The sequence below is a fragment of the Limanda limanda genome, chromosome 4 (genome assembly GCF_963576545.1).
Source record: "Limanda limanda chromosome 4, fLimLim1.1, whole genome shotgun sequence".
NCBI classification, from domain to species: Eukaryota; Metazoa; Chordata; class Actinopteri; order Pleuronectiformes; family Pleuronectidae; genus Limanda; species Limanda limanda.
Window position 1 is genome coordinate 30415698 of NC_083639.1, and position 25680 is coordinate 30441377.

General features: G+C 42.4%; 2 protein-coding genes across 2 annotated transcripts; both read right to left on the reverse strand.

Annotated features, from left to right (window-relative positions):
- Window positions 1-2570: 2570 nt before the first annotated feature.
- Window positions 2571-11680, reverse strand: si:dkey-222f2.1 (intermediate filament protein ON3). The gene is made up of 10 exons (XM_061069845.1): window positions 11369-11680; window positions 6972-7180; window positions 6821-6881; window positions 6278-6373; window positions 6008-6172; window positions 3998-4123; window positions 3769-3912; window positions 2959-3035; window positions 2829-2875; window positions 2571-2686 (listed from the first exon to the last, which is right to left on the reverse strand). Exons 1-10 carry the CDS (start codon window positions 11678-11680, stop codon window positions 2580-2582), a joined length of 1344 nt encoding a protein of 447 aa, XP_060925828.1. The 3' UTR covers window positions 2571-2579.
- Window positions 11681-14008: 2328 nt separating this feature from the next.
- LOC133000170 (NACHT, LRR and PYD domains-containing protein 14-like) lies at window positions 14009-25297 on the reverse strand (the record flags this gene model as incomplete). The annotated part of the gene is made up of 7 exons (XM_061070035.1): window positions 25273-25297; window positions 18881-19988; window positions 17861-18034; window positions 17148-17324; window positions 16599-16772; window positions 14560-14733; window positions 14009-14177 (listed from the first exon to the last, which is right to left on the reverse strand). Coding segments are annotated over exons 1-7 (2001 nt in total), but the record flags the coding sequence as incomplete, so codon positions are not given.
- Window positions 25298-25680: the final 383 nt, after the last annotated feature.

Consider the following 25680-nt stretch of genomic DNA (forward strand, 5'->3'; position numbering starts at 1 on the left):
TTAACCGTACAAAAACAGGCTGATGGCTATATTCCTAAACTGTTCATATTTTCACAAAAATCAATCCTTTCAAATATTTGATTCATAAGTTGATGATAATTTGGTTTATTAGATTCCATGGCATCCCGTGGTGTGTTGAGGTGCTAACAGACAAACTCACCACTGGAGGGAGATGAACGCTGTTGTTTAAACTGCTGCACATGATCGACCACAAACTTCATAATCAACGTCTAAAGCAATACAGTAATGCAGCAGGCTTTGGACACATTTTAATCATACAACAAATGCCTAAATATAGAATTATAATAGTGGCTCAATAAATATTATTATTACTCTGAGTTAAATTAACACATTTGTGAGCTCATTTGGGGGGTTAACATACATACAGATACACAAACTAAATGCTTTTTAAAAACAAGGAAATAAAAACGCTCCACAGTCTCTTTATTATTATTTATTATGTTTGTGTAAAGAACCATAAAAGAGAGAGAAACTTAAAGCTCAGGGAACAAATCTGAAACAAAGACGAAAAGTTTAACCTCAACAATCTCAAAAAGCAAATTTCCACAAAAGATTTTTGGTGTAAAACAACTTTGTGTTGGATACAAAACACAGACACACTCTTTATCACTAGAACAACATGTATAATATATCCCGGAAATATCTAAAACGTTTTTATATTCTTCTCACCACAGATTGAATGATCATGGACAATAATGCAGCAGCTAACTACAGCGTTTGATTCATTCAACATCAACCTTAAAAACTACAATCAACACACGGAAATATTGATCAATGATGTTTGAATGTTTGTGTTTCATGCTCAGATAATTAATTTTAAAATCATTCTTAGTAAAAGAGAGTAATCAAATGCACCACACACATTTAGTGTTATGTGTGTGTGTTGCTCAGTGTGTGTGTGTGTGTTGTTCAGTGTGTGTGTGTGTGTTGTTCAGTGTGTGTGTATGTTGCTCAGTGTGTGTGTGTGTGTGTTGTTCAGTGTGTGTGTGTGTGTGTTGTTCAGTGTGTGTGTGTTGCTCAGTGTGTGTGTGTGTGTGTTGCTTAGTGTGTGTGTGTGAGTGTTGCTCGGTGTGTGTGTATGTTGCTCAGTGTGTGTGTGTGTGTGTTGTTCAGTGTGTGTGTGTGTGTTGTTCAGTGTGTGTGTGTGTGTGTGTGTGTTGCTCAGTGTGTGTGTGTGTGTGTGTTGCTCAGCATGTGTGTGTGTGTGTGTGTGTGTGTGCGTGGTTGCTCAGTGTGTGTGTGTGTTCATGTGTTGCTCAGTGTGTTTGTGTGTGAGTGTTGCTCAGTGTGTGTGTGTGTGTTGCTCAGTGTGTGTGTGTGTGTGTTGCTCAGTGTGTGCGTGTGTTGCTCAGTGTGTGTGTGTGTGAGTGTTGCTCAGTGTGTGTGTGTGTGTGTGAGTGTTGCTCAGTGTGTGTGTGTTGCTCAGTGTGTTGTTCAGTGTGTGTGTTGCTCAGTGTGTGTGTGTGTGTTGCTCAGTGTGTGTGTGTGTTGCTCAGTGTGTGTGTGTGTGTGTTGCTCAGTGTGTGTGTGTGTGTTGCTCAGTGTGTGTGTGTGTTGCTCAGTGTGTGTGTGTGTGTGTTGCTCAGTGTGTGTGTGTGTGAGTGTTGCTCAGTTTGTGTGTGTATGTGTTGCTCAGTGTGTGTGTGTTGCTCAGTGTGTTGTTCAGTGTGTTGTTCAGTGTGTGTGTGTGTTGCTCAGTGTGTGTGTGCGTGTGTGTTGCTCAGTGTGTGTGTGTTGCTCAGTGTGTGTGTGCGTGTGTGTTGCTCAGTGTGTGTGTGTGTGTGTGAGTGTTGCTCAGTGTGTGTGTGTGTATATGTTGCTCAGTGTGTGTGTTGCTCAGTGTGTTGTTCAGTGTGTGTGAGTGTTGCTCAGTGTGTTGTTCAGTGTGTTGTTCAGTGTGTTGTTCAGTGTGTGTGTGTGTGTGTGTTGCTCAGTGTGTGTGTGTGTTGCTCAGTGTGTGTGTGTACTTGTTGCTCAGTGTGTGTGTGTGTTGCTCAGTGTGTGTGTTGCTCAGTGTGTGTGTGTATGTTGCTCAGTGTGTGTGTGTGTTGCTCAGTGTGTGTGTGTGTTGCTCAGTGTGTGTGTGTTGCTCAGTTTGTGTGTGTGATGCTCAGTGTGTGTGTGTACTTGTTGCTCAGTGTGTGTGTGTGTTGCTCAGTGTGTGTGTGTGTGTTGCTCAGTGTGTGTGTGTGTTGCTCAGTTTGTGTGCGTGTGTTGCTTAATGTGTGTGTGTTGCTCAGTGTGTGTGTCTGTGTTGCTCAGTGTGTACGTGTGTGTGTTGCTCAGTGTGTGTGTGTGTGTGTGTGTGTGTGTTGCTCAGTGTGTGTGTGTGTGTGTGTGTTGCTCAGTGTGTGTGTGTGTGTTGCTCAGTGTGTGTGTGTGTGTGTGTGTGTTGCTCAGTGTGTGTGTGTGTGTTGCTCAGTGTGTGTGTGTGTGTGTGTGTGTGTGTTGCTCAGTGTGTGTGTGTTGCTCAGTGTGTGTGTGTGTGTGTGTTGCTCAGTGTGTGTGTTGCTCAGTGTGTGTATGTGTTGCTTAGTGTGTGTGTGTGTGTGTGTTGCTCAGTGTGTGCTGTATCTGCTGTTATCTCTGGTCTCAGTCGTCTTTATCAGCAGTTTTGGAGCAGGAGAGCTGCTGTTGCTGTGGTAACCGTTATTACTTTTAGTACCTGGACAAAGAGAGAGAGAGGTGCAGTGAGACCATAGATAGTAGAACAGTAGAAAACACAGAGGAAACTAGATTGTGACGTGTGATTCTGTGCATCGAGCTTCTCTAGCTCCCTCTGGGTTTGGGCTCCACCTGTTACTTACTGTAGCTGGAGACGGCCTGGATGTTGAGGATGGACTGGTGTCCCAGTCTGTGGGACAGGAGGAGCAAGTTAGTTTGTTTATATCAAAGATAACAAAGTCGTCATCACTTGTTCTCCTCCGCTCCTCTCACCTGTCCTCCTCTCCTTCCAGCAGCTTCCTGTAGGTGGCGATCTCAATGTCCAGAGCCAGTTTCAGGTTCATCAGGTCCTGCAGGTGAAGATGAGAGAAGATTTTTATGAATTGTAAGTTATGTGCTGGGAGCTCAGTGTTCATGTGAGAGGTCTCCTATTCAGAAAATAATTACAAAGGTCCTGTGTCCTGAATGTTCAAGGACAAAGTTTGTGCACTTCAGTTAATGTGTAGAAGACAATGTTGTTCACAGAATTAAATGTGACATTTGAAGTGAGGTGAGCAGTCTTATTTTACTAATTTTTTGTAATGCCTTTGAATAGGGCTGCCACTAACGACTATTTTTCTATCGATTAATTGGTCGACTATTTTATCGATTAGTTGATTCATCTAAACGATTAATTTTCCTCCAAAAAAAAATCAAATTGACCATTTCATTTCAGTTAATTTTATTTTGACAACAACAAACTGTATGTCATCGTATAATGCAGCACAAAACAAAATGTAAACAAAGGCTCAAATATTAAATTGCAAAACTGTAGGTTTAAACTTGCAACTCCAACGTGATACAAATTAATCAAAAAGAGGGCTTATAAGTTAAGTCAGCAGTGCAACTCAAAAAGATATCAAAGTTTCTATTTAACCCCTTATGAAAATAAAAAAGTTAGGTCTGCATATTAAACAAAGTGCAACACGTTTAAAGTATAAGAAACAATGGTGTCCAACTTAAAATCCGATTTGAGATGATTTTTATGGATCAAGGTGATGAGTCATGACTTGACCCTGAGCGGTGGCTCCCGCGGTCGCTCACCTGGTACTCTCGGAGCTGTCTGGCCATGTCCTGCTTGGCTCTCTGCAGGGCGTCCTCCAGATCTCGGGTTCGGGCCTTGGCTTCTTTCACAGCCAGCTCCCCCCGCTCCTCCGCCTCAGCCAGCTGGTTCTCCAGACCGCCACGCTGAGGGTGGAGGAACCGAGCGGTGAGGGTGGCAGTTATCCCGCAGATTAAACTCTGTTCGTCTGAGTATCGTGTGTAACGCTACCTGAGCTTTGACGGCCTCTATCTCGCTCTGCAGCCGGCTGATCAGTCGGGTGACCTCGGCGACCTCGCCCTTCACAACGCGGAGCTCGTCTCCGAACTGACTAGCCTGGACCGACATCTGGTCGAACTACAGAAGAGATTCAATTTAAACTTTAAACCTGCAGTATTTTGTTTGGCCACCTGGAGGCAGAAGAAACAAGTTGAAATGGACTTACAGGAAAACATGATCGTTTAAGATAGATAGATTACTTTATTCATCCCCGAAGGGAAATTAAGTTGTCATAGCAGCCGGTATATTTGAATACAATAAAATACAATACAATAGAATAAAATAAAATAAAATAAAATAAAATAAAATAAAATAAAATAAAATAAAATAAAATAAAATAAAATAAAATAAAATAAAATAAAATAAAATAAAATAAAATAAAATAAAATAAAATAAAATAAAATAAAATAAAATAAAATAAAATAAAATAAAATAAAATAAAATAAAATAAAATAAAATAAAATAAAATAAAATAAAATAAAATAAAATAAAATAAAATAAAATAAAATAAAAAATAGTGAGGTAGAAGAATAAAAAAACAGAAACACAAGATAAATAGGTAGATGAGGTGCAGTGTCAAGATGATGGTAATAGTACTGATGATATGATGGTAATGTTATTGTTAGACAGTATAAAAAAATAGTACCTTATATATAGTATATAATATAACATAATATATATTTATATATGATAGTAATTATACCAATATAATAGCAGTATATAGTAATAATGGCAGCAACAGTTTATATAATAATAATAATAATAATAATAATAATAATAATAATAATAATAATAATAATAATAATAATAATAATAATAATAATAATAATATTAATAGTGAACTGATGAAGAAACTCCTGCCTCGCTGACTGATGAAATATTTATTTTATTTGGCACGTTTAACCTTCCTCAGGTATGTTGACAAACACCTGTCACATATCCAGATGTGCAGATCCTTCACAGAGTATTTGTATTGCTCCATCTGTCAAAGCTGCTGCTGAACCTAAAACCACGGGGGGGGGGTCCTACAACATGACACCAGTGTGAACTCCATCCTCTTAAATGTCTTCTTAGTTTCAGGTGGTGGAGAAGATGAAATTCTGCTTCAGGCCCGTTTTGGATTTCGCTCTCAAATAACACGTGACCCTGCAGCGATGTGAGAGCCAGTGCATCAGGTCTACCTATAGAGCAGGGGTTTTCAACAGGTTTTGTCCCAGGGACCACCATTCTGACTAGAAAGTAAACCGCGGCCCACTGGTGTGCCTACGTGTGTGTGTGCGTGTGTGTGTGTGTGTGTGTGTGTGTGTGTGTGTGTGTGTGTGTGTGTGTGTGTGTGTGTGCATGTGGATAGAAGAAAGTTTTAACATTTGGTTTTCCATGTTGGTTTTATTTAAAAACCTCAAACAAATCTAGAAAAATCTGAAAACGTTAAAAAACAACAAAAACGGTTGATTTTCAGTGCTTAAGAATTAAAAACAAAATTAAAATGCAATTTGTAGTTGTACTGCATCTCATCAATATATTACGTTCATGACTTAAATGTACAGACATGTAGCTGACATGTTGAGAGAACGTTAAAGTAACGGTGATCAATAACAATCAACATAAACTGGGGCTACAACTGAAGAGGGAAGATGACAAAGTAATACAGAATATGTCACAAATGATAATCATACAATATCACACAAACAATTGAGGCCTACTTAAGTTTAACCTCAGGGTCACCAGCACCTTTATATTATTTTAGACATATTTTTCTTATTTTAGATATTTTTCACGATATTCAACAGTAATCTTGAAATGTGTTGAAATATTGAATTTCGCGGACCCTCTCCAATGCCGCCGCGGACCACCAGGGGGGCCGCGGACCCCCAGTTGAAAACCCCTGCTATAGAGGATTAAACTAATATAGGTTATTCTACTGTGAGTGTTCCCTCCCCGGCTCCTCCTCCTCCTCCTCACCTTGCTCTTGTACCAGGCCTCGGCCTCCTCTCGGCTGTGGGCTGCGATGTCCTCATACTGGGATTTGACCTCAGCCACGATCTGCTCCATGTTCAGGCTGCGGCTGTTGTCCATCTGCACCACCACCGACGTGTCCTTGATGCTGGCCTGCAGCTCACGCAGCTCCTGCTCATCGGGGAACAAAGTCAAAGTGGTGAGGGACAGAAAATGCACCGAATATAATGTAACGATATATTTTTTGAACACGGGATCGATTCCAGGTTTCTTCACCTCATCGTAGACGTTGCGCAGGAAGTTGATTTCGTCAGTCAGAGCTCCCACCTTGTCCTCCAGGTCTGCCTTCACCAGGTAGGCCGAGTCCACATCCTGGACGCACACAGACCACGATCATACACAGACTTGGTTATTAGTATTGTTGGTTCTCCAATCCCCCCCCCCCCCCTGTTAGTGTGTGTGCTGATTCAGGGCGTCACCTGATCACACCCGTTGACAATCTTCATCCAATCAATGCCCTTATTTTAAATAGCTCTGGTTATTATAACCTAATTCACAAGCTGCACAACCGAAGCAGCTTTATTGTAAAACTGACTTCATTCCCATGTGATGACAAAGCGTTTATGTGTTTTGATGAATGTGGGAGAGAGACAGAGGACGAGAGAGACGAGACAACCAACAGGCACAAAGGAAAAAGGACAAAAGAGTGGTTCATCTTACTCACCACACCTGTGTGTGTGTGTGTGTGTATGTGTGTGTGTGTGTGTGTGTGTGTGTGTGTGTGTGTGTGTGTGTGTGTGTGTGTGTGTGTGCGCTGACCTTCTTCAGGATAACAAAGTCGTTCTCCAGGTTGTTCCTCTTGTTTATCTCGTCCTCGTACCTGTGGCAGAGGCAGGACGCTGCGTTCAGTTACACAAACACAATGTGTTATTACAGAGATCAGCGATGGTGTCAGCGCCTCGTTGTTCACTTGTGTTTATAGTCCTCCACCAGGCCCTGCATGTTCCTCAGCTCCCCGTCCAGTTTGGTCTTGTCGTTGTTGACCAGGTCCATTTGGCGCCTCAGTCCCGCCATGTAGGCCTCGAACAGGGGCTCCACGTTGGAGCGGCCCACCCCCTGACCCTGCAGCAGCTCCAGCTTCGTCTCCAGCATCTTGTTCTGCTGCTCCAGGAAACGCACCTGAGGGATATGACACAGAAGGAGGCAGGAAGGGGAGTTAAAGGGTGCAGTACACGAGCCAGTGATGAACATGGAGCTAATGGACGACAGTTGAAATTGGTTTATTATTCAAGAGGAAATATCATCACATCATGGAACTATATTTTTGCCTAAAGGTTTTAAAGTGAACTTGAGCCAACAAAATAAAGTACACTGTCACTTTAAAAAACGACATGACCTGCTGCTACTCAAACCTTTATGATTGAGGCGTTTGTTACACCGTTATTACTCCTGTTTGCAATATTAGCATGATCTTAAACATATATATTTATCATTTAGTCCATAAATAACTCACTAAGCAGGATTCTTTAAAACAGAAACTGCTGGAGTAAACATGACTCTAGATGTGACTCTAATGGAAAACTTTGTGAAAAAGGAAATGATTCATGTTGTGGCAGGATGTCTTGCTAGTTTTATTATTTCAATGATTCCGTTATTGAAGAAATCGATTAGAGCGAAAGGACGGTGAATAGTTTGGGTTCATAATGTCCCTCCTCAGATAATCACAGGTTCATTCCAGCAGAAATCCAGCTCAATGTCGTCGTTGTCCTCCAGGTCGGTGCCTGCACAGCTCAGGTTTCCTGCCCACAGGATCATCCACCTCCCATTATACGTCCTCCACTCAACACAAAGCCTGTTTTCTGTTCGGAGCCGAGTTATCTGCCTCTGCTACACAACCACGCCGTGTCTCACTGGATTTATCAGGTTACGACTCGACTCAATGGAACGGAAACGGGACAGATGGCTCAAATATCCAGTGGCCCAGTACCAGCAGCTGGTCCAGGGTTTAAAGGGCTTTTTAAATCCCGGATGCATTCGCTGAATTCTTAGTTTCCTTCTTAAGGTTTGAAGCCTCAGATCAGATCTTAGTGTGTTTCTGTGATATCCTGTATCTATAATTAATATTATATTTCCCATTGATCCCGAGATCGAGTCTGAATCAGATTAAACTGAGTTATCATCCTGCAACTTAAACTAGTTTGTCTCTCTGTGACACGAGATTGATCATTTAGATCAATAAACAAAGAACAAATAACCTCTGTGGACAAGGAACCTTTTGTTCTCTGGGAAGTCACATCAAGCATCTCATCCACGGCGATGAATGAACAACGGTTCAAATGGTTTCTGGGAGTTTTCACAATATTTTGTCTTGTGAAATGGAAACTGATCAGCAGCCAGGGCCCGATCTTTCTTCATTCTTCTTCTAAATGTGTTTTTAATGTTGTTGCTTTTACTAAAAACTCTGCAGAATCTTTGAAGAACACTTCTGAAATATATGATAACACCCTGTGGAATGATAATGACTGACAGTACGTATTAGGGCCATATTGGAGAAAGAAATATGAAATATTATGATGAAACGTCATTACATTTTGAGAAAAAGCAGGAAGTAACCAGCCAGGAGAATTAATTTCTTCTGGATAAAAAAACCTTGAACCAATCTAAAAAAACAACGATAATCTCACAGTCGACAAAACATTTCCTCCTCCACTAAAGAGACAGTTTCCTCTCAGTCTGTGTGATTCTTTCTTCACAATAGACTCAGGTTCTTGCAAAATCTTTTCAAGGTCCTGAAACTGAGAATGAAAATGTTATTTTAAGTCATCTAGGAGACTTACACTGAAGAAGAACTCAAAAAGATGCTCCACATTCCTCATTTTAACACTTTGTTCAATACAACATTATGATCTTATTCTATTATATCTCAAATGTAAGTAGCTCTAATACTCCGATGTATAAGAAGCAGGTATATGAGGTCAAAATGTGTGATTTTTATCCAACACATTTGAATTGAATCATCAGTTTATCATGATACCATCACTTCCATTGAAGACGTCTGGTCGAGCTCTGACATGACGTCATCTCCTGCTTTCTGCTTATAAAAGGTGAATGTTCAGCTTAGATCCAGATCTATGTAATAATATAATATTGACCTCTGTGTGATGCATTCAAGTCTGTTAGAAAAGCAGAGGTTTATCATGTACATTTGGTCGAGCGGATTCAGTCCAGCCTTTCTGCGCCTGAAGTGTATCGGGGCTGATGTGAGAAGCCGACAAAGCCTCCATTGTGAGGGTGTGTTACCGACTCCGTGAGAAAGCAGAGATGTTTCTCTAAGTACGGTATCGATGTCGAGCTTCATCCCAGAGATGCTCGCTGCGTCTGTGGGAAACGAGCACAACCTGGTTTCTTCAGGAGCCTCGGCACAGAAACCATGTTGACCTCCGTGTTCACGCTTTCCCAACACCCAGTAATTCACTGTCACTGCTAAAGTATTGAGACACTTCTAAAATAGCCCATTCAGGCTCATGTAAATATGAGGAAAGTTTTTGTTCTTAACCTTGAATATCAACAGCTAATGTTTAGTTTGTTTGTGAACAGGACTACGCAAAAAAAACACCAATCGGATTTCCACAAAGTTTGTTGGACGGATGGAACGTGGGACAAGAAAGAACTGAATAGATTTTGGCCCTGGATGCGGATCAATTCTTTTCTCTTTCTTTAACATTGTCAGACAATTTTCAACATTTTGGTTTATTTGTTTTATTTTCTTCTTTGTCGAAGGACATGAGCCAGGAGAGAGACTTTCTGTGGAACTCCACTAAAGGGGCTGATCTGGAATTTTTCGGGGAATATTAATAAATCTTGATGAAACAAATTAAACATTTTTATGGAACTGATGATACAGATCCAAATCAAAATCCAGATCTAGCAGATTTAGGTGTGGTTTCATAAGTGTATCGGCTTTTTCCAGCCACAGTAACAAATAGAGCTACAACCCTGTCACTACCACGGATGTGTAGCTGAGATCAGTCAGTAGAGAATCAACAGTTTGTATCTTTGTATCTTCAGTAGTTTCATTTGATCCAAATGAACATGATTCGGTGCAGAATGGAACTGTTGGGCCTTCGTGGAAGTTTACACACTTTCACTTTTTATTTTGTTGTAACTTAACCCTGAAATAAAACAGAGTTCTGAAACTGCTGCACTGTTCATATAAATGTGGACTCAAGTGATTTCACTTCTTTTAATTAAGCTGCTGCTCAGTGACAGAAACTGTGAGTTCAAATGAACTGTGTGTGTTTGATCGTGTTGAGTGACAGCAGTGTTTTTTCCTCCGTACGAGAAATGTTGTTTAGCTGGTTTTCTCTGACGGATCCACAGTAGCAGACGGATCGACATGACCACAACCGGTCAGGTTGGTTTTCTCTCACAGAAAGTGAAGAGAACACTTGATCAACAATTTAACAGCTGTGTCTAAATTTAGAGGCCGTGTGAATAAACACCTGCTCTGTGGTGAAGCAGTAAAGATGTCATGTGTGTTGATTTAATCGTATATGAAAGCGTTGGTCAGAAACAACACAAAACCATTAAATTAGGAACAGTTTAACTTGCTTGTTTGTCATGTGTTAAATGTTAGTGCAGTGAGACCAGTGGTTCTCAAATGTGAAACAAGATTCCAGATTCATCCGTTTTTAATTTGGTGATTAATTTGGTGCAGATATAATACTTAATAACACTACGTTTATTTCTCTTTATCAGATAATGAAGTTAAGATGAAAATAAATGGTTTAGTTTTCCGGACCACTTCATGTATTTTTTGTATAATTTGACGATATTAGGAACTAGATGATGTGTGTCGGATTGTTCAGCCCTGGTGGAAGGATACGCTCTCCTGAGTTACAGTCTCGTTAATAATTAATGAGCAGAACAGATACTTTAATTTAGCAGCAGATCATGTTCAAGCTAAAAAGTGACAGTGAAGGATGATAAAAAATACAATAGAGAAACTGCATTTGAGAAGAGACTTAAAAAAAGAAAAGTAACTTAGTCAATATCAATTAAATACGTTTGGAAACTTTATCATTCAAGTGTCAAGTGAAAGTGTCGTAAAACCCCGACTGCATTAAAAGTTGAGCTTTTCTTTCTAATTAACTCAACTTTTAATTTGCAATAAAAAAAATCTGTGATTTATTTGTGGAAACAGGAACTTCTACATTTAACTTGATATATTCTTTAAAATATTTTTAAAAATTCATAATAATCTACACTTTACTTGTTTATCGTTTCACGCCTGAATGCTGAATTTAGCTTCTGATCAATATTCCACTGTTGATTTATCGACGACCTTCTTCCTCGCTCCTCCGTTACCTTGTCGATGAAGCTTGCGAAGCGGTTGTTGAGGCTCTTGATCTGCTCCTTCTCGTGGGCTCGGCTCATCGACAGGTTGGGGTCGATCTCCAGGTTCAGGGGGGCCAACAGGCTCTTGTTGACCGACAGGGACGTCAGGGGGGCCCCCAGGCCGTGGTGCTGCCCGTTGGCACCGGCGTACAGAGAGCTGCTGCTCAGGGAGACGCCGGTGAAGGCTCCCTGACCTGGACCGTAGCCGCTCAGCCTCCTGGACGCGCTGCTGCTCCGCACTGAGCTGCTGGAGCTGATTCTCTTGGTACGACTCAGACTCATGTTGGCGAGAGATGGATGCAAAGTGACAAAAAGATGAAGAGTAGAGTGAAGACCTGCAGGACACAGGCTGAGCTGAGCAGGAATGACTGAGTCAGAGAAGCAGAGAGAAACAGGTGAGTGTAAGACGTCTGACCACAGTGACGGTCTCAGGTGTCTCGTGGCCTTTTAAACGTCCCCAGGGTGGATTCAGAGGAGGAGAGAACTGGAGCCCAGGCGAGCTGCGGTGTCACATATCCAGGTGAGTGTGTGTGTGTGTGTGTGTGTGTGTGTTTATGTGTAAACTGTTAAACAAAGTGCACCATGAAACAACAAACCCATAAATTCACTTCTGAAACAATCGGAACCTTGAACAATATTAAAATCTAAAAGTATTTTCTACTTGTCAGTTGCACTTCGTCCACAACTTGAGACCATGTCTGTATTTCACCCTGTTTTAAATTTGCAGACCTTCTCAGTGGGTCGGTGCTACTGTGTGGATTTACTAAAACAAAAGAGAGTAAATAAAGACAGATAACACATCGCCACCTCCTCACACTGTCTAGAACTGATGCCAAATACCAATCAATCAATCAATCAATCAATCCTTCAAACTTTATTTGTAGAGCCCATATTCACAATTCACAATTAGTCTCACAGGATTTAACAAGGTGTGACATCCTCTGTTCTTAACCTTCAACAGGAGTCAGGACAAACTACTAAACAACCTTTTAACAGATAGAGAAGGTAGAAACCTCAGAGAGACACGTGAGGATCCGTCTCCCAGGACGGAAAAAAGTGACATAGATGCCACGTGTAACAGAGAAAATCAGAAAGATCAGAGAATTTACAGCATTGATTAAAATAAACACTTTGTAGCTTAATGGAAGGTCAATGTATTAGGTTTCTGGTTTAAATCCGGTTCAGATGGGTCTTCCTGTGTGGAGTCTGCATGTTCTCCACGTGGTTTCTCCAGGTGCTCCGGCTTCATCTCACAAACACATGCAGATTAGGGGTTGTGTAGATTGGAGACTACACACAAGCTGCTGCTGCTTCAGCCTCTGGATCCTCAGGACACAGCTCAGCCTCCGTCCACACACACTGTCCTCTTCACACTCAGTCCCACGAATAAGATGCCCCCTTCCAGCTGTTGAGAGAAGAAGACATCAGTGTCACAGAGACTCACTTCATCAGCTGTGAGTCAGTGATGCAGCACATCCAGTAGAAAGAGCAGCAGGGACTTCAGTCCTGTTCAGAGGTGGAGCAGCTTCCTCTCTGCTTCATGTTCACGTGTTGGAATGAACACGCTAAGAGCTCAGTGTGTGTCCTCTGCATGTCAAAGTGCAGAGTGGACACCTGAGAGGTGGATTTACTGCTGTTACAGGTGAAGACATGTTTCACTGTGTAAGGGAAATGTTACATTTTGATCACAATATGTTCATGTTAATTTTCCCTTTGATTGATCTTGATTGAATCTCTTACCATGTAACCTTGATCATGCTGTTTACTGTACAACTGAATGAATCTTGGCCTGATTGCTTTAACTAAGGCATTGTTGCCTTGATGTCATCAGAAGATCCTGACTTTTGACTTTGTAACAACCAAATGTATAAAGACAAAGAACAGCTTCCCATCACGGTGCATATAACAAACTTACCTTTGTCGAATGCAACATGCTCCGGGACATTAAAGTGTTCCTCGTTGTTAAGGTGGGATTGCAGAAATTGCCTGGACAATCTACCACGACAGTGCTCCTGGTTACCATGGTGAGGACACACACTTTGTCACTGTCTCTGAGGACACACACTGTCTCTGAGGTCACACACTGTCTCATCAACTCTGAAGACACACTGTCTCACTGACTCTGAGGACACACTGTGGTGGAAACCTCTGACATCACTACTCAATAGAAACACCTGTCTTCAGGAAGCTGACTGAGGTCATCTGGTGTTTTGGGGACAGGATGAGTTTGGAGACATTGAGATGTTTTGGGTGAGTTAGAGATCAACTGAACCAATCAGACGTTGATTTAAACTTCCCTTATCCGTCCCTTTAAGGAGAGTGTGCACCACACAACAGTGGAGAGTCACTGTGGTCAGGGGGCGGAGCTTTGATACGGGTTGATCTCCAACTTAACCTGGAGCAGGTTAGCAGTTCATCAGAAGTTACCATGGTGATTAACCTCGTTAAGAAGTGGACGAGCTTCTTAGGACTGAAAAAACTAAACCTGAAGTTAACCTGATAACCACAAATCCTGCTTGGTAGCACAGACCCTGGATCTGTGATACTGACTGTTTAGTAAAATACTGATGAAAGCAGCGTGGACTGACTCCAACCATCTACTGACCTCAGAGTCTCCAGTCGACAGGTTGGACTCTGCTGTAGATCAAACAGCTCCTTCATTCCTGAGTCCTGCAGGTCGTTGTCACTCAGATCAAGTTTTCTCAGATGAGAGGGGTTTGACCTCAGAGCTGAAGCCAGAGAAGAACAGCTGATCTCTGACAGTCTGCAGCCCCACAACCTGGATAAAGAATAAAACTTAACTGTAAATTAAACTGAGTTCATGTGTGAAAATAATAGACACATATTCATGTCGGCACAGACTCACAACATGGAAGATAAATATGAAATCAGAAATGTTGGACTAAAAACGAGTCCTGATTTAGTACAAATAGATTATTTGGACCCGGTCTCTGTCCTGCAGATCAGTTTAGGAAAACCAGAACTAAACTCAGTGTTTTAACAAGTAGCTGAATATTTAAAAAATGTCACAGATTAATTAATGAATGGATTCAAGTTATGTATGAAGAGGAATTATGTTAAATTAGAATTAAATGAGATAAATTGTGTATAAATGCTGTTATATAGAAATGAGATCTACTAAAGTCAGTCAGTGAACTGACCTCAGAGTCTGCAGTCGACAGCTTGGACTCTGTAGAAAACCACACAGCTCCTTCACTCCTGAGTCCTGCAGGTCGTTGTTAGTCAGATCCAGTTCCCTCAGATGAGAGGGGTTTGACCTCAGAGCTGAAGCCAGAGAAGAACAGCTGATCTCTGACAGGCTGCAGTGATTCAACCTGGATAAAGAATAAAACTTAACTGTAAATTAATTCATGTGTGAAAATAAAGGACTTTGACTAAACATCACTGTCTCTGTTTTCAGACCTTAAGTCTGAGTCAAGTTGTTCTGGACATTTTCTGGAAGTTTTCCTGCAGCCTCCTAATGAAGTTTCTGAGTGAGTCCATGTGAGAATAGAGCAGGTGAATGTCCAGAGGATTCACAGAGACCGAGTGGACGTGTTGAGGACACAAACACGTGACGGACGTGAAACTGGAAGAACACAAACATCTCAGGATGAAGAAGAGGAGCCGTACACGTAGAAGACGAAGCAGCAACTTGGAAACACAAGGAGATTCCAGAGCTTTTGGTAATGAGGGCCGACGCCGTGTGGATGAGGTGTAAACAACAACACTGATCTTTCTATTTCAGGATTTATACGTCATGTCCGGCCTCCTGCTGCTCCACCCGTTCTTCATATGTGAAAGTCAAACTCCAGAAACGTCCAGACACTATTTTACAGAGTTCATGACTGAAAACAACTTGAAAGTCCTCGTGTCCTCGGGGTTCAGTTGTTTGTAATATGTAACTTCACCACTAGATGTCTCTAAATATCTTGCTGGACACGTTTAGGAGTCGTACACGTGAACAAGTGGACTACGTTCACATGTACGACACCTGGAGACGTCACTAACTCCTTCATAGTGAACCTGTAGCTTAACATAACTTAACGTAACCATGGTTATCATGGAGATATGTGTTTTGGCTCCGCCCCTCATCTGAATGTTCCCACATGTTCCTGCTGCTGTGAACGAGTCGGACCCGGACAATCTCCTGCTGCTGCTTCAGCTCCAGAAAATGTCCGACCCACTTGTCAGAACATGTTCCACAGTTGATGTGTGAAAGGGCGAGCAGTTCTATGATCATGTTTTCTTGAAGTGGCGATGATCTGAGCAGCAGTTGGACTAGTTGAAAGTGGTGCAGGGAGCCTGAGGAACACGTGTGTACAGGGCGGGACAGAGATCTAGTGGTGAGAAGATAAAGGCATGGACGACCCCGTGTAAATCCTGAAACCAGAGGAAGGGTTTCATGTTGGAAATGAACCCAAAGTGGAAGAAACAGGGCTGAAGAACTTGGTCCTAAAAATAAAAGACATCAAATATAATCCACTTGGACTCTGGACCCTGAGCCCAGTCCCAGAACCCCAACGCAGCACGCTGTCATGTGGTCAGTCCACAGGACCACCGGGACAAGTCCTGGTTAGCTTCCACAGAAACATTACATGGACACATTGTCCAGCATTGGATTATTTCTCTGTCAGTAAAACTTCAGTCACTTTGAGCCTGACTCAGTCCTCAGCGCTCATTCTACAAACATCTCTCAGCTCAGTATCAGTGTTCACTGCTAGGAACACATGTTCTGACCTTTGACCTTTAAGCTCCAGTGTGGAAGATTCAGGTGAAAGGATCCATTGTTAGAAACTGAATAGAAAATAATCCTAGAGATGATCGGATTATTTTCTGAGTTGTACCAATTGTTGTTTTCTTTACTTTAATTTAGAATGAGACATTTATATTTCTATACTTAAGGATTAAATACTGTATATCTAAATACTTTAGATTTAAATACTTTAGATTTAAATACTTTATATTGACATCAGGAGCGGGTCCTCTCTACGGAGGCAGCCATGCTTTTTACAGTAGCCCAGACTGGACAAACTGACCCTTTTGAGTTTCTATGACAACTGAAGCTACCACTGGTTGTCCTTAATGTTTGGAAGGGGGGGGGGGGAGGGGGGGCTTTCAGCTGCAACATGACACTTCACCACTAGATGTCACTACATTCTACACACTGAACCTTTAACATTAAAACATGATGTCTGACCGAAGAGTCTCTAGTCGACAGGTTGGACTCTGTAGAAAACCACTTAGCTCCTTCACTGCTGAGTCCTGCAGGTGGTTTCCTCTCAGATTCAGTTCTCTCAGATGAGAGGGATTTGACCTCAGAGCTGAAGCCAGAGAAGAACAGCTGATCTCTGACAGACTGCAGTCCTTCAACCTGGATAAAGAATAAAACTTAACTGTAAATTAAACTGAGTTCATGTGTGAAAATAACAGACACATATTCATGTGACCACAGACTCATAACATGGAAGATAAATATGAAATCAGACATGTTGGACTAAAAACGAGTCCTGATTCAGAACAGATAGATTATTTCGACCCGGTCTCTGTCCTGCAGATCAGTTTAGGAAATCCAGAACTAAACTCATTGTTTTAACAAGTAGCTGAATATTTAAAATGTCACAAATTAATGAATGAATGGATTAGTTATGTATGAAGAGTAATTATGTTAAATAAGAATTAAATTACATAAAAGGTGTATAAATGTTTTATAGATAGGAGGTCTACAAAAGTCAGTCAGTGAACTGACCTCAGAGTCTCCAGTCGACAGGTTGGACTCTGTAGAAAACCACACAGCTCCTTCACTCCTGAGTCCTGCAAATCATCGTTTCTACTCAGATCCAGTTCTCTCAGATGAGAGGGGTTTGACGTCAGAGCTGAAGCCAGAGAAGAACAGCTGATCTCTGACAGACTGCAGCCCTCCAACCTGGATAAAGAAATATGAATATTAGAATGTGTCCTCCTGTTGTTGTGGATCGTCATCATGTCAACACAGACTCTCAACATGCTGCTGACCTCAGTCCAGTTTGTGACCTGAAGATAAATATCAGATCAGACATGTTGGAACATTGTTTCATTCATCAGCTTCTTCTCAGTGTGTTGGTCACTGAGCAGGTTTGTGTAATTAAACACTGTTTAAAGTAGGGACGGCTCCTGATGTCACTTCCTGTTTGTTTCTATACTTATCAACTGTCCAACTTGTTTCAATAAGAATGTGTCTTATTTTAAAAACCTGAGGAGGACGAGTGCTCGGCCTCAGTCCACATGTAATTTACTGACACTTTCTTAGTGATCAGGAGCAGGTGAGTGGAGGTGAATGGAGTTGATGAGGTGGACGTGACTGACAGGCTGGGTGAGGGACAGATGACTGAGGGACAGTGAGCCGAGCAGAACTGAGACAATTTAAATAAATAATGACCCAATAAGAAAGAAAGTCTGAAAAGTGAAGAAGGATTTAAGGACCTCAGAGTCTCCAGTCGACAGTTTGGACTCTCCAGTCCAGAACACAGCAGCTTCACTGCTGAGTCCTGCATCTTGTTGTAGCTCAGATCCAGTTCTCTCAGATGGGAGGGGTCTGACTTCAGAGCTGAGGCCACGACTTCACACCGAGTCTCTGAGAGTCGATAACCACGGAGTCTGTAATTAAAGAAAATATAAAATCTGTGAGAAATAAATCAGAAAACACAACATTCATACAAAACGTGATAATTTGACCCTCACCCTGGTAAATCCTCATTTTGTTAAAAACACCTGAAGAGAATCCTTTCAAATTTGGTTCAAGCATTCATTCAGACTAACAGAGGAACTCATTAGATTCAGGTGGTCAAAGGTCAAAGGTCAAGGTCATAGAACATGTTCATGGCCTCTTGAACATGATATCTCAAGACCGTCTTTAGGGGATTTCTTCACATTTGACTGAAAGAGAAACTGATTAGATTTCAGTGGTCAAAGGTCGCAGTGACCTCATGTTATTGGGAAGTCAACATGTCAGGAACCTGGAGGGACGGACACTGCACTGGTTGGTGGTGGAGGACAAACGCAGGGTGGGAACTCTAGTTTGACAAGAAAGTAGAATAAACTATATTTCCTCTCTTCAGTTTAAAGGAACCGTCAGTGATTCTCATCAAAACACTGATTCAGTGATCGTCTCCTCACACTGTACACATATATATACAGTATATATATATATATGTATGTATACAGTATGTACAATAATCTCCCTTGCACCCCACATGGTCGTATGTCTGAACCCTCAAAGTCCAGCACAGTGATCACATTGGATTTCACTCTCCACATCTGATCTAGATGTTCACATATGTACATGAGAACAATGAGAATGTATATGTACATAATAATAACTTTATTACACGCACACACACACACACGCTGCCCCAAACAATCAGAATCATTTAACACTGAGTGTATTTGAAGAACGACTCATCTCCACTGATTGAACATGTTATTGATCATGTCTGTACTCACTGAGCCTTCCTGCAGTTCCTCACAGCTGGGATCAGTCTCCGTCGACCCTGGTCTGATGTGTTGAACTTCTCCAGGTCCAACTCATCCAGAACCTCCTCTGACATTTGCAGCATGTAGGCCAGAGCTGAGCAGTGGATCCCAGAGAGTTTCTCCTCTGATCTGTTCTCTGACGTCAGGAACTGTTTCATCTGCTGATGAACTGAGTGGTCGTTCATCTCAGTCAGACAGTGGAAGATGTTGATGCTTCTGTCAGGAGAAATGTCATCACTCTTCATCTTCTTCAGGTTGTTGATGACTCTCTGGATGATCTTTGGATTGTTCTCTGTCCGACCAAGCAGACCTCCTAAGACTCTCTGGTTGGACTCCAGACTGAGGCCGTGAAGGAAGCGAACAAACAGGTCCAGATGACCATTTGTACTGGTGAGGGATTTCTTCATGGTTCTCTGCAGGAGGTCATTCAGGGAGAAGGTGTCTGTGTTCCCATATGTTCCCAAGAAGTTGTTGAGTTCTTCTCTGTTCCTCTCGGTGTAACAGTGGAACATGTAGACTGCAGCCAGAAACTCCTGAACGCTCAGATGAACAAAGCAGTAGACAGATTTCTGGAAGATCACACACTCTTTTCTAAAGATCTCAGTACAAACTCCTGAGTACACCGAGACCTCTGTGACATTAAGACCACACCGCTCCAGGTCTTCTTGGTAGAACATGATGTTTCCTTCCTCCAGATGTTTAAGTGCCAGCCTCCCCAGCTTCAGGAGAACGTCCCTGTCAGCCTCCATCAGCTGCTGTGGACTCGTCTCATGTCCCTCACCGTACTTGTTGTTCTTCCTCTTTGTCTGAACCAGCAGGAAGTGTGAGTACAGGTCAGTCAGGGTCTTGGGCAGCTCTCTTCTCTGGTCTGTGGTCAACATGTGCTCCAGAACTGTAGCACTGATCCAGCAGAAGACTGGGATTTGACACATGATGTGGAGGCTCCTGGAGGTCTTGATGTGTGAGATGATTCTGCTGCACAGCTCTTCATCACTGAATCTCCTCCTGAAGTACTCCTCCTTCTGGGCCTCAGTGAAGCCTCGTACTTCTGTGACCCTGTCGACACATGCAGGAGGGATCTGATTGGCCGCCGCAGGTCTGGAGGTTATCCAGACGAGAGCCGAGGGAAGCAGATTCCCCCGGATGAGGTTTGTCAGCAGCACGTTGACTGATGACCTCTGTGTGACCTCAGACACAAGCTTCCTGTGGTTGAAGTCCAGAGAAGGTCTGCTTTCATCCAGGCCGTCAAAGATGAACAAAGGTTTACAGACAGCGAGCGTCTCTGCCGTGAGCTTCTGTAACGCTGGATGGAAAACACGGAGCAGCGTGAGGAGACTGTGCTGCTGGTCCTTCACCAGGTTCAGCTCCCTGAACGAAAGCACAGTCAGCAGACCCACATCCTGGTTTTCTAAACCCTCGGCCCAGTCCAGAGTGAACTTCTGCACCGAGAAGGTTTTTCCAACGCCAGCGACGCCGTTGGTCAGGACGACTCTGATGCTGCTCTGCTGGTCAGTGGAGGCTTTAAAGATGTCGTGGCACCTGATGGGAGTGTCGTGGAGGATCTTCATCTTGGAAGCCGTCTCAAGCTGCCTCACCTGATGTTGCGTATTAACCTCATCACTCTGTCCCTCTGTGATGTGGAGCTCAGTGTAGATCCTGTTGAGGAGGGTTCTACTTCCTGTTTCATCACTTCCTTCAGTCACATGTTCACATCTCCTCCTCAGATTGAGCTTATGTTCATCTAAAACCTCCTGCAGACCACGATCTGCTGAAAGACAAGAAACAATGTCAGAGACAGAGAATCTGAGAATCTGCTGATTGTTTTCATCAGATACAGAAAAACTACAGAAAATAAAAGCTTTTTAACTTTGTGCTTTTCTAACGATGTTAAATGTTGATGCTGTATGAAGGAACAAAATAAAACCACATGTGCTGTTGTCAGAAGTGAAGACATCAGCAGACACATGTACAGTGCTGCTCTGACCGGCTGTCTGACCTCCAGCTCCTGTTCTGGATCTTTTTCCACACTGGGGACAGGAGGAGTCTCCTGAAGAACCAGACTGGTCCCAGTATGAGGTGATGCACTGTCTGCAGAACCAGTGTCCACAGCTGGTGGAGACTGGATCCTTCAGGACGTCCTGACACGAAGCACAGCAGGACGACTGCTCCTCCTCAGAAACATGACTCCTCTTCCTCTCCCTGTGAAGACATTTCCTGATCACTCACATGTCACAGTCACAGGTTGTCATTACTTCTGTCAAGGAGGTTTTGTTTTCACCCAGTATGTTTGTGTGTTGGTTGGTTCGTTAGTGGGATTATAAAAAACAACAGATTACCATGAAACTTTGTGGAAGGTTGTGGTCTGTGAACCAGATCGGGGGGGGGGGGGGTTCCTCTTTCACACGCATGTTCAGAGGACTGATGTTTACCAGTGTGTGGAATTTGGTGCAGATCCAATTCAAAATGAGTCTCTAGTGGATTTCAAAGTGGTTTCATAAGGAGCGTGTTGGTTCTTGGTGGAGGTCTGAGCTCTTTGAGTGATTCTGAGAGATTAGTCACCAACTTCAATGAAGCTGTGTCCTAATGCAGGGGCCACACTAGAGGAAACTAGATCCTCTTCAGAGCAGGTCACAGTAGAAACAGTCTCTTACTCTGTGTGTGAGGGTCCAGGTTCAGTACTGAAGAATAGAGGAGGGTTCATGGACTTGTCACTCTTCAGAGACAGACAGCTGGACCCTGGAGACTCTGCTCTCAGTCTGTGGTCCTGACCTCTGCAAACACAAATATGTTTTTATTCAGAACTCATCATTCACTGGTTCATTCTCTGAGGATTCAGTTTGGAGGTTCACATGTTTGTAGCAGGTCTCTTACTTTGTGTGTGAGGGTCCAGGTTCAGTACTGAAGAATAAAGGAGGATTCATAGACTTGTCACTCTTCAGAGACACACAGCTGAACCCTGGAGACTCTGCTCTGTCCTCTTCCTCTTCATAACCACTCATCTTCAGTCTGAGAGGAAAAACACTGTGAGCTCACAGGAAACAGGACAAACCAGTCTGTACAAGAAACACAGCCAACAATACCAAGCAAGGACACACACACACACACACACACACACACACGCACGCACACACACACACACACACACACACACACACACACACACACACACACACACACACACACACACACACACACACACACACACACACACACACACACACACACACACTCAGGTGACTGTAACGTATGATTGTAAAAACACGTTCTCTTATTAAACACTTGATGAACAGATGAAGATACAAAGTGAAACTGTGAGTTAACTCTGAGAGTAGATATGAGAGTTGCTCACAGACCAGTTAAAGCTCCAGTGTGTAAGATTCAGGTGAAATTATCTATTGTTCAAAATGAAATATAAAATAATCAGTGATGTTTTCACTAGTCTAAATTGTATGAATAGCTGCTTTACTCTCGAATGGGAAGTTCAGTTTCACGCTCTAACGTGAGCACGTTGTCCTGTGGAGTGGAGCTTCCTGAAACAGCCGCTCACAGGAGGAAACAGTGCATTTGATGAGGAACTATTTCCAGCGGCAGATGGAACTCTATGGCACAAACACATGAGAAGTGTCAGGCTGTGGAAGCACACACAATATGTTTATATCAACGAGAAGAAAAATACAAAATATCACCAGACTTGTTCTTTTAAACGTCTTCTCCTGATAATCAGACTCAGAGAGTTCCATAATATATTTAACATTTGGTCGTCACATTATCACATTTCACCCAAATGTCCACAGTTGAACATCAATTCAAACTCTTTCTTTTATCCTATTTCTTAAGTGCACTTGTGAACATTCTGATTCCACAATAACGTCAAAGTCAGAAGCTATTTCAGCATTTCAAGACTCCATGAAATCACACACACATGTTAAGAGTTAATGCTTTTCCAGCACTGGAATAAAGTCCAAATGTCCGTTATTGCCATCAGTCAAAGTCAGAACCAGAAAGCAACAGGGGCATGTGCTGTGTGAATGGAGAATATATGGAGGGCTGCTTCCTACCGCCTTGGCAGGAAAAGGTGGATGTTGTGTGAAGTGTGATGCTGGAGGTTCAGCCTGGTTTCATCCATTCAGAAGCTTCCCATCCAAACATCAGGGCTCCATTAAAACCTGGCCTGTATGAGCACAAACAGAAACTCTCTTCACAACCACTGGTTTGTCCTTTGATTGTCTAACACAAAAATACTCTGCAACAGTACATTATGAATATAACACTAATATTTCACATGACATGGTTCCTGTAATGTGACGAAATGTCATGAGACTAATGTCGTTGCGTGTTCGTTTATCCTAAATATGAGAAGAGACAGACTGGTCTAATTCAAGTATTTATTAAGAAGCAATGAAAAGGTATTAAAAGTTTACAGCACAACAATGGGTATCTAGCACACAACCCCGGCACTCTAGCAGTTCCGGGGAAGTCTCTCGAGTCGCATCAAACAGCCGGCGTCTGTAATATTTTAACAGTAGACAGCACAGGATTGGTCAACAACGAGGGGAAGTCTTCCTTGGTTCTTCCTCGATAGTGCGCAGGCGTAGTCCATCCTCTTGGCACTGGAATCCAGGAAGTGACAAGGAGCCACTCCCAATCTCAAGCCTCCTCTGATAGTTGCTAGGCCAACTGTTCCTACCATGACAGTTCCATGTTGTGTCTCATAATCTAGCCTTGACTCGGCCGACCTATTGTGGGCCAGTGGTGTTGTTGCAGTAAAGAATATTGTGTTCCTGCTTTATCAAAACAATGTCAACAATGTCACTGTCTCCGACCTCCAGAACTTATCAGCTGCTTGAACTCTTTGTGATGTCGAATGAAACTAAGGGAATTATGCTTTAATATCAAAAGTTAGAAATGAGAACAAGTAAAAGATTCATGATAAACACCAAGCAGCCACGGTTATTAAGTCATTTGTATGAAGGCATCATATCTGACCCAAACTGTTCATGCCCCCCCTCCTTCTTTATTGTTTAGAGTTTCAGTTCTATAAACATCTTCACACAGACCAGCTAAAATTTTAACAACATCCCAACACTTATGTAAACAATAAAGATGTGAACGAGCAGCTCAGAGCAGTGACACACGTGTGTGACTGTGTTCAGCTCCACACTGTGTGTTTAGCATCTCGCTGCTGAACACACACACAATGAAGCCGTTAGTGTGGTTAATAATAATGATATGAAGAATTAGAGCAGCTGCGTTAATGAGCTGACACAGCAACAACACTCTGGAACAATGGAGTCAACACATCAATGCTAACGCTAACAGGAAGAGCTAAGGGACCCACTCAGAGGAAATGACTGTGAACAGGAAGGAATCTGTGAGTCGGTGTGACGGTAGTGACGTGTAGCAGCTCCTCCCCCTGAGTTCCTCCAATCAGCTGAGTGATGAGCTTCACCTGCTGCAGGTGGGCGGGGCCACTGCTCCGGGATCTTCTTCTGCTTTCATGGAGGGTGGCACCTGAGGATCAAGGTGCGTTAGCGCCACCTACTGTGCTGGAGTGTTTGGTCAGCGGAAATACATGAAGACAAATAACAAACCCTTCAACTTAAATCCTCCTCATTGATCCAGTTTCTTTTAAAAACTCAAACTTTATATTTCTCTTCCTCAACTCTGAACAGATTCTTTAGGTTTAAAATTTCCTCGGCTGCTTCTGTAGCTTTTCTCTTTCTCTTTATATTTCTGATGCTCCACACTTTCTTCCCCTGAGCCACATTCACACTGATGGATGATATTAAATGATTGTTGTGTTTAATCCTGTGAGTCCTCATCTTCACCTTGATATGACTGTTTGCTCTCTGCTGTTTTAATCATTGTTTTCATTCCTCCCACTTTTTGTTTTATTTCATATTGATGATCCTTTTCCTCCCTCATTGTTTTTCCAGTCAGTCCTGATGTTGCTTCTACTTCCTGCTTTAGCTTGGGCCTCACTGAAAGCTTCCACTGTGACTCGCTCCTGTTTTAAAGATTGTTTTGTCCATTTCATTGCCCTTGATGCTCAGTGAGCTGGGATCCACATGAACCGGACTTCTGTGTGTGATGTCGTCTGAATAGTGTCTGGTGTGTTTCATACAGTGTATCTGCTCTGCTGTGGGATGACTGTAATGATACCAATGCTGACTCATCTGGTTTTGCTCTGTCCACTGTGATGCCATTGCTATTGCCAGCGTCTCAACTGTATATACTATGATCTGCTGTTCTTTCCTTTATATTTATATTTAATTCTGGGACAACAAACCCAGTCGTTCCATTCTTTGGCTCCTTTGATCAATCTCTATATTGGGAACAGAGTATTATGTGTAGTCCTTCACCTTCCCTCCTGCTACGGGAACTCATAGTATCGCCAGATGTCAACACACAGGAATACATGCATCTGAATACACTGGAATTTAATTTCTTAAATTACAACCTGGTTTACAATTGGTTTCAAGTTAATTAGTAATTATGGTGCACACATCACAAGGCAATGCATTGCAGTGAGAGCACAAGGACGTTTGTATAAAATCCTTGTGTTTTCTATGAAATATCGTAAACAGTTTCCTCAGAGACTTAAAGATGCTCTGCTCTTCATCGACTCTTCTTCATACTGTAAATGTCTCATTAACCTTTCTTCTGCTTGTTTCCATTATGTCAAACTGGTGATTTTGTTATTTTACCTGCACCAAGGACGAGATGTTTCCACCTGTTTGTTTGAAGAGGAAAGAAAAGCTGAGTCATGA

What these genes read in the sequence shown, in the direction of transcription:
- si:dkey-222f2.1 (XM_061069845.1), bottom strand. Translation starts at nt 11,680, where the DNA reads ATGAGTCTGAGTCGTACCAAGAGAATCAGCTCCAGCAGCTCAGTGCGG. An exon ending in GTGGAGGACTATAAACACAA is followed by an intron (nt 6,882 to 6,971) that starts GTGAACAACGAG and finishes CCTCTGCCACAG; the next exon opens with GTACGAGGACGAGATAAACA. An exon ending in TGCGCAACGTCTACGATGAG is followed by an intron (nt 6,173 to 6,277) that starts GTGAAGAAACCT and finishes CCCGATGAGCAG; the next exon opens with GAGCTGCGTGAGCTGCAGGC.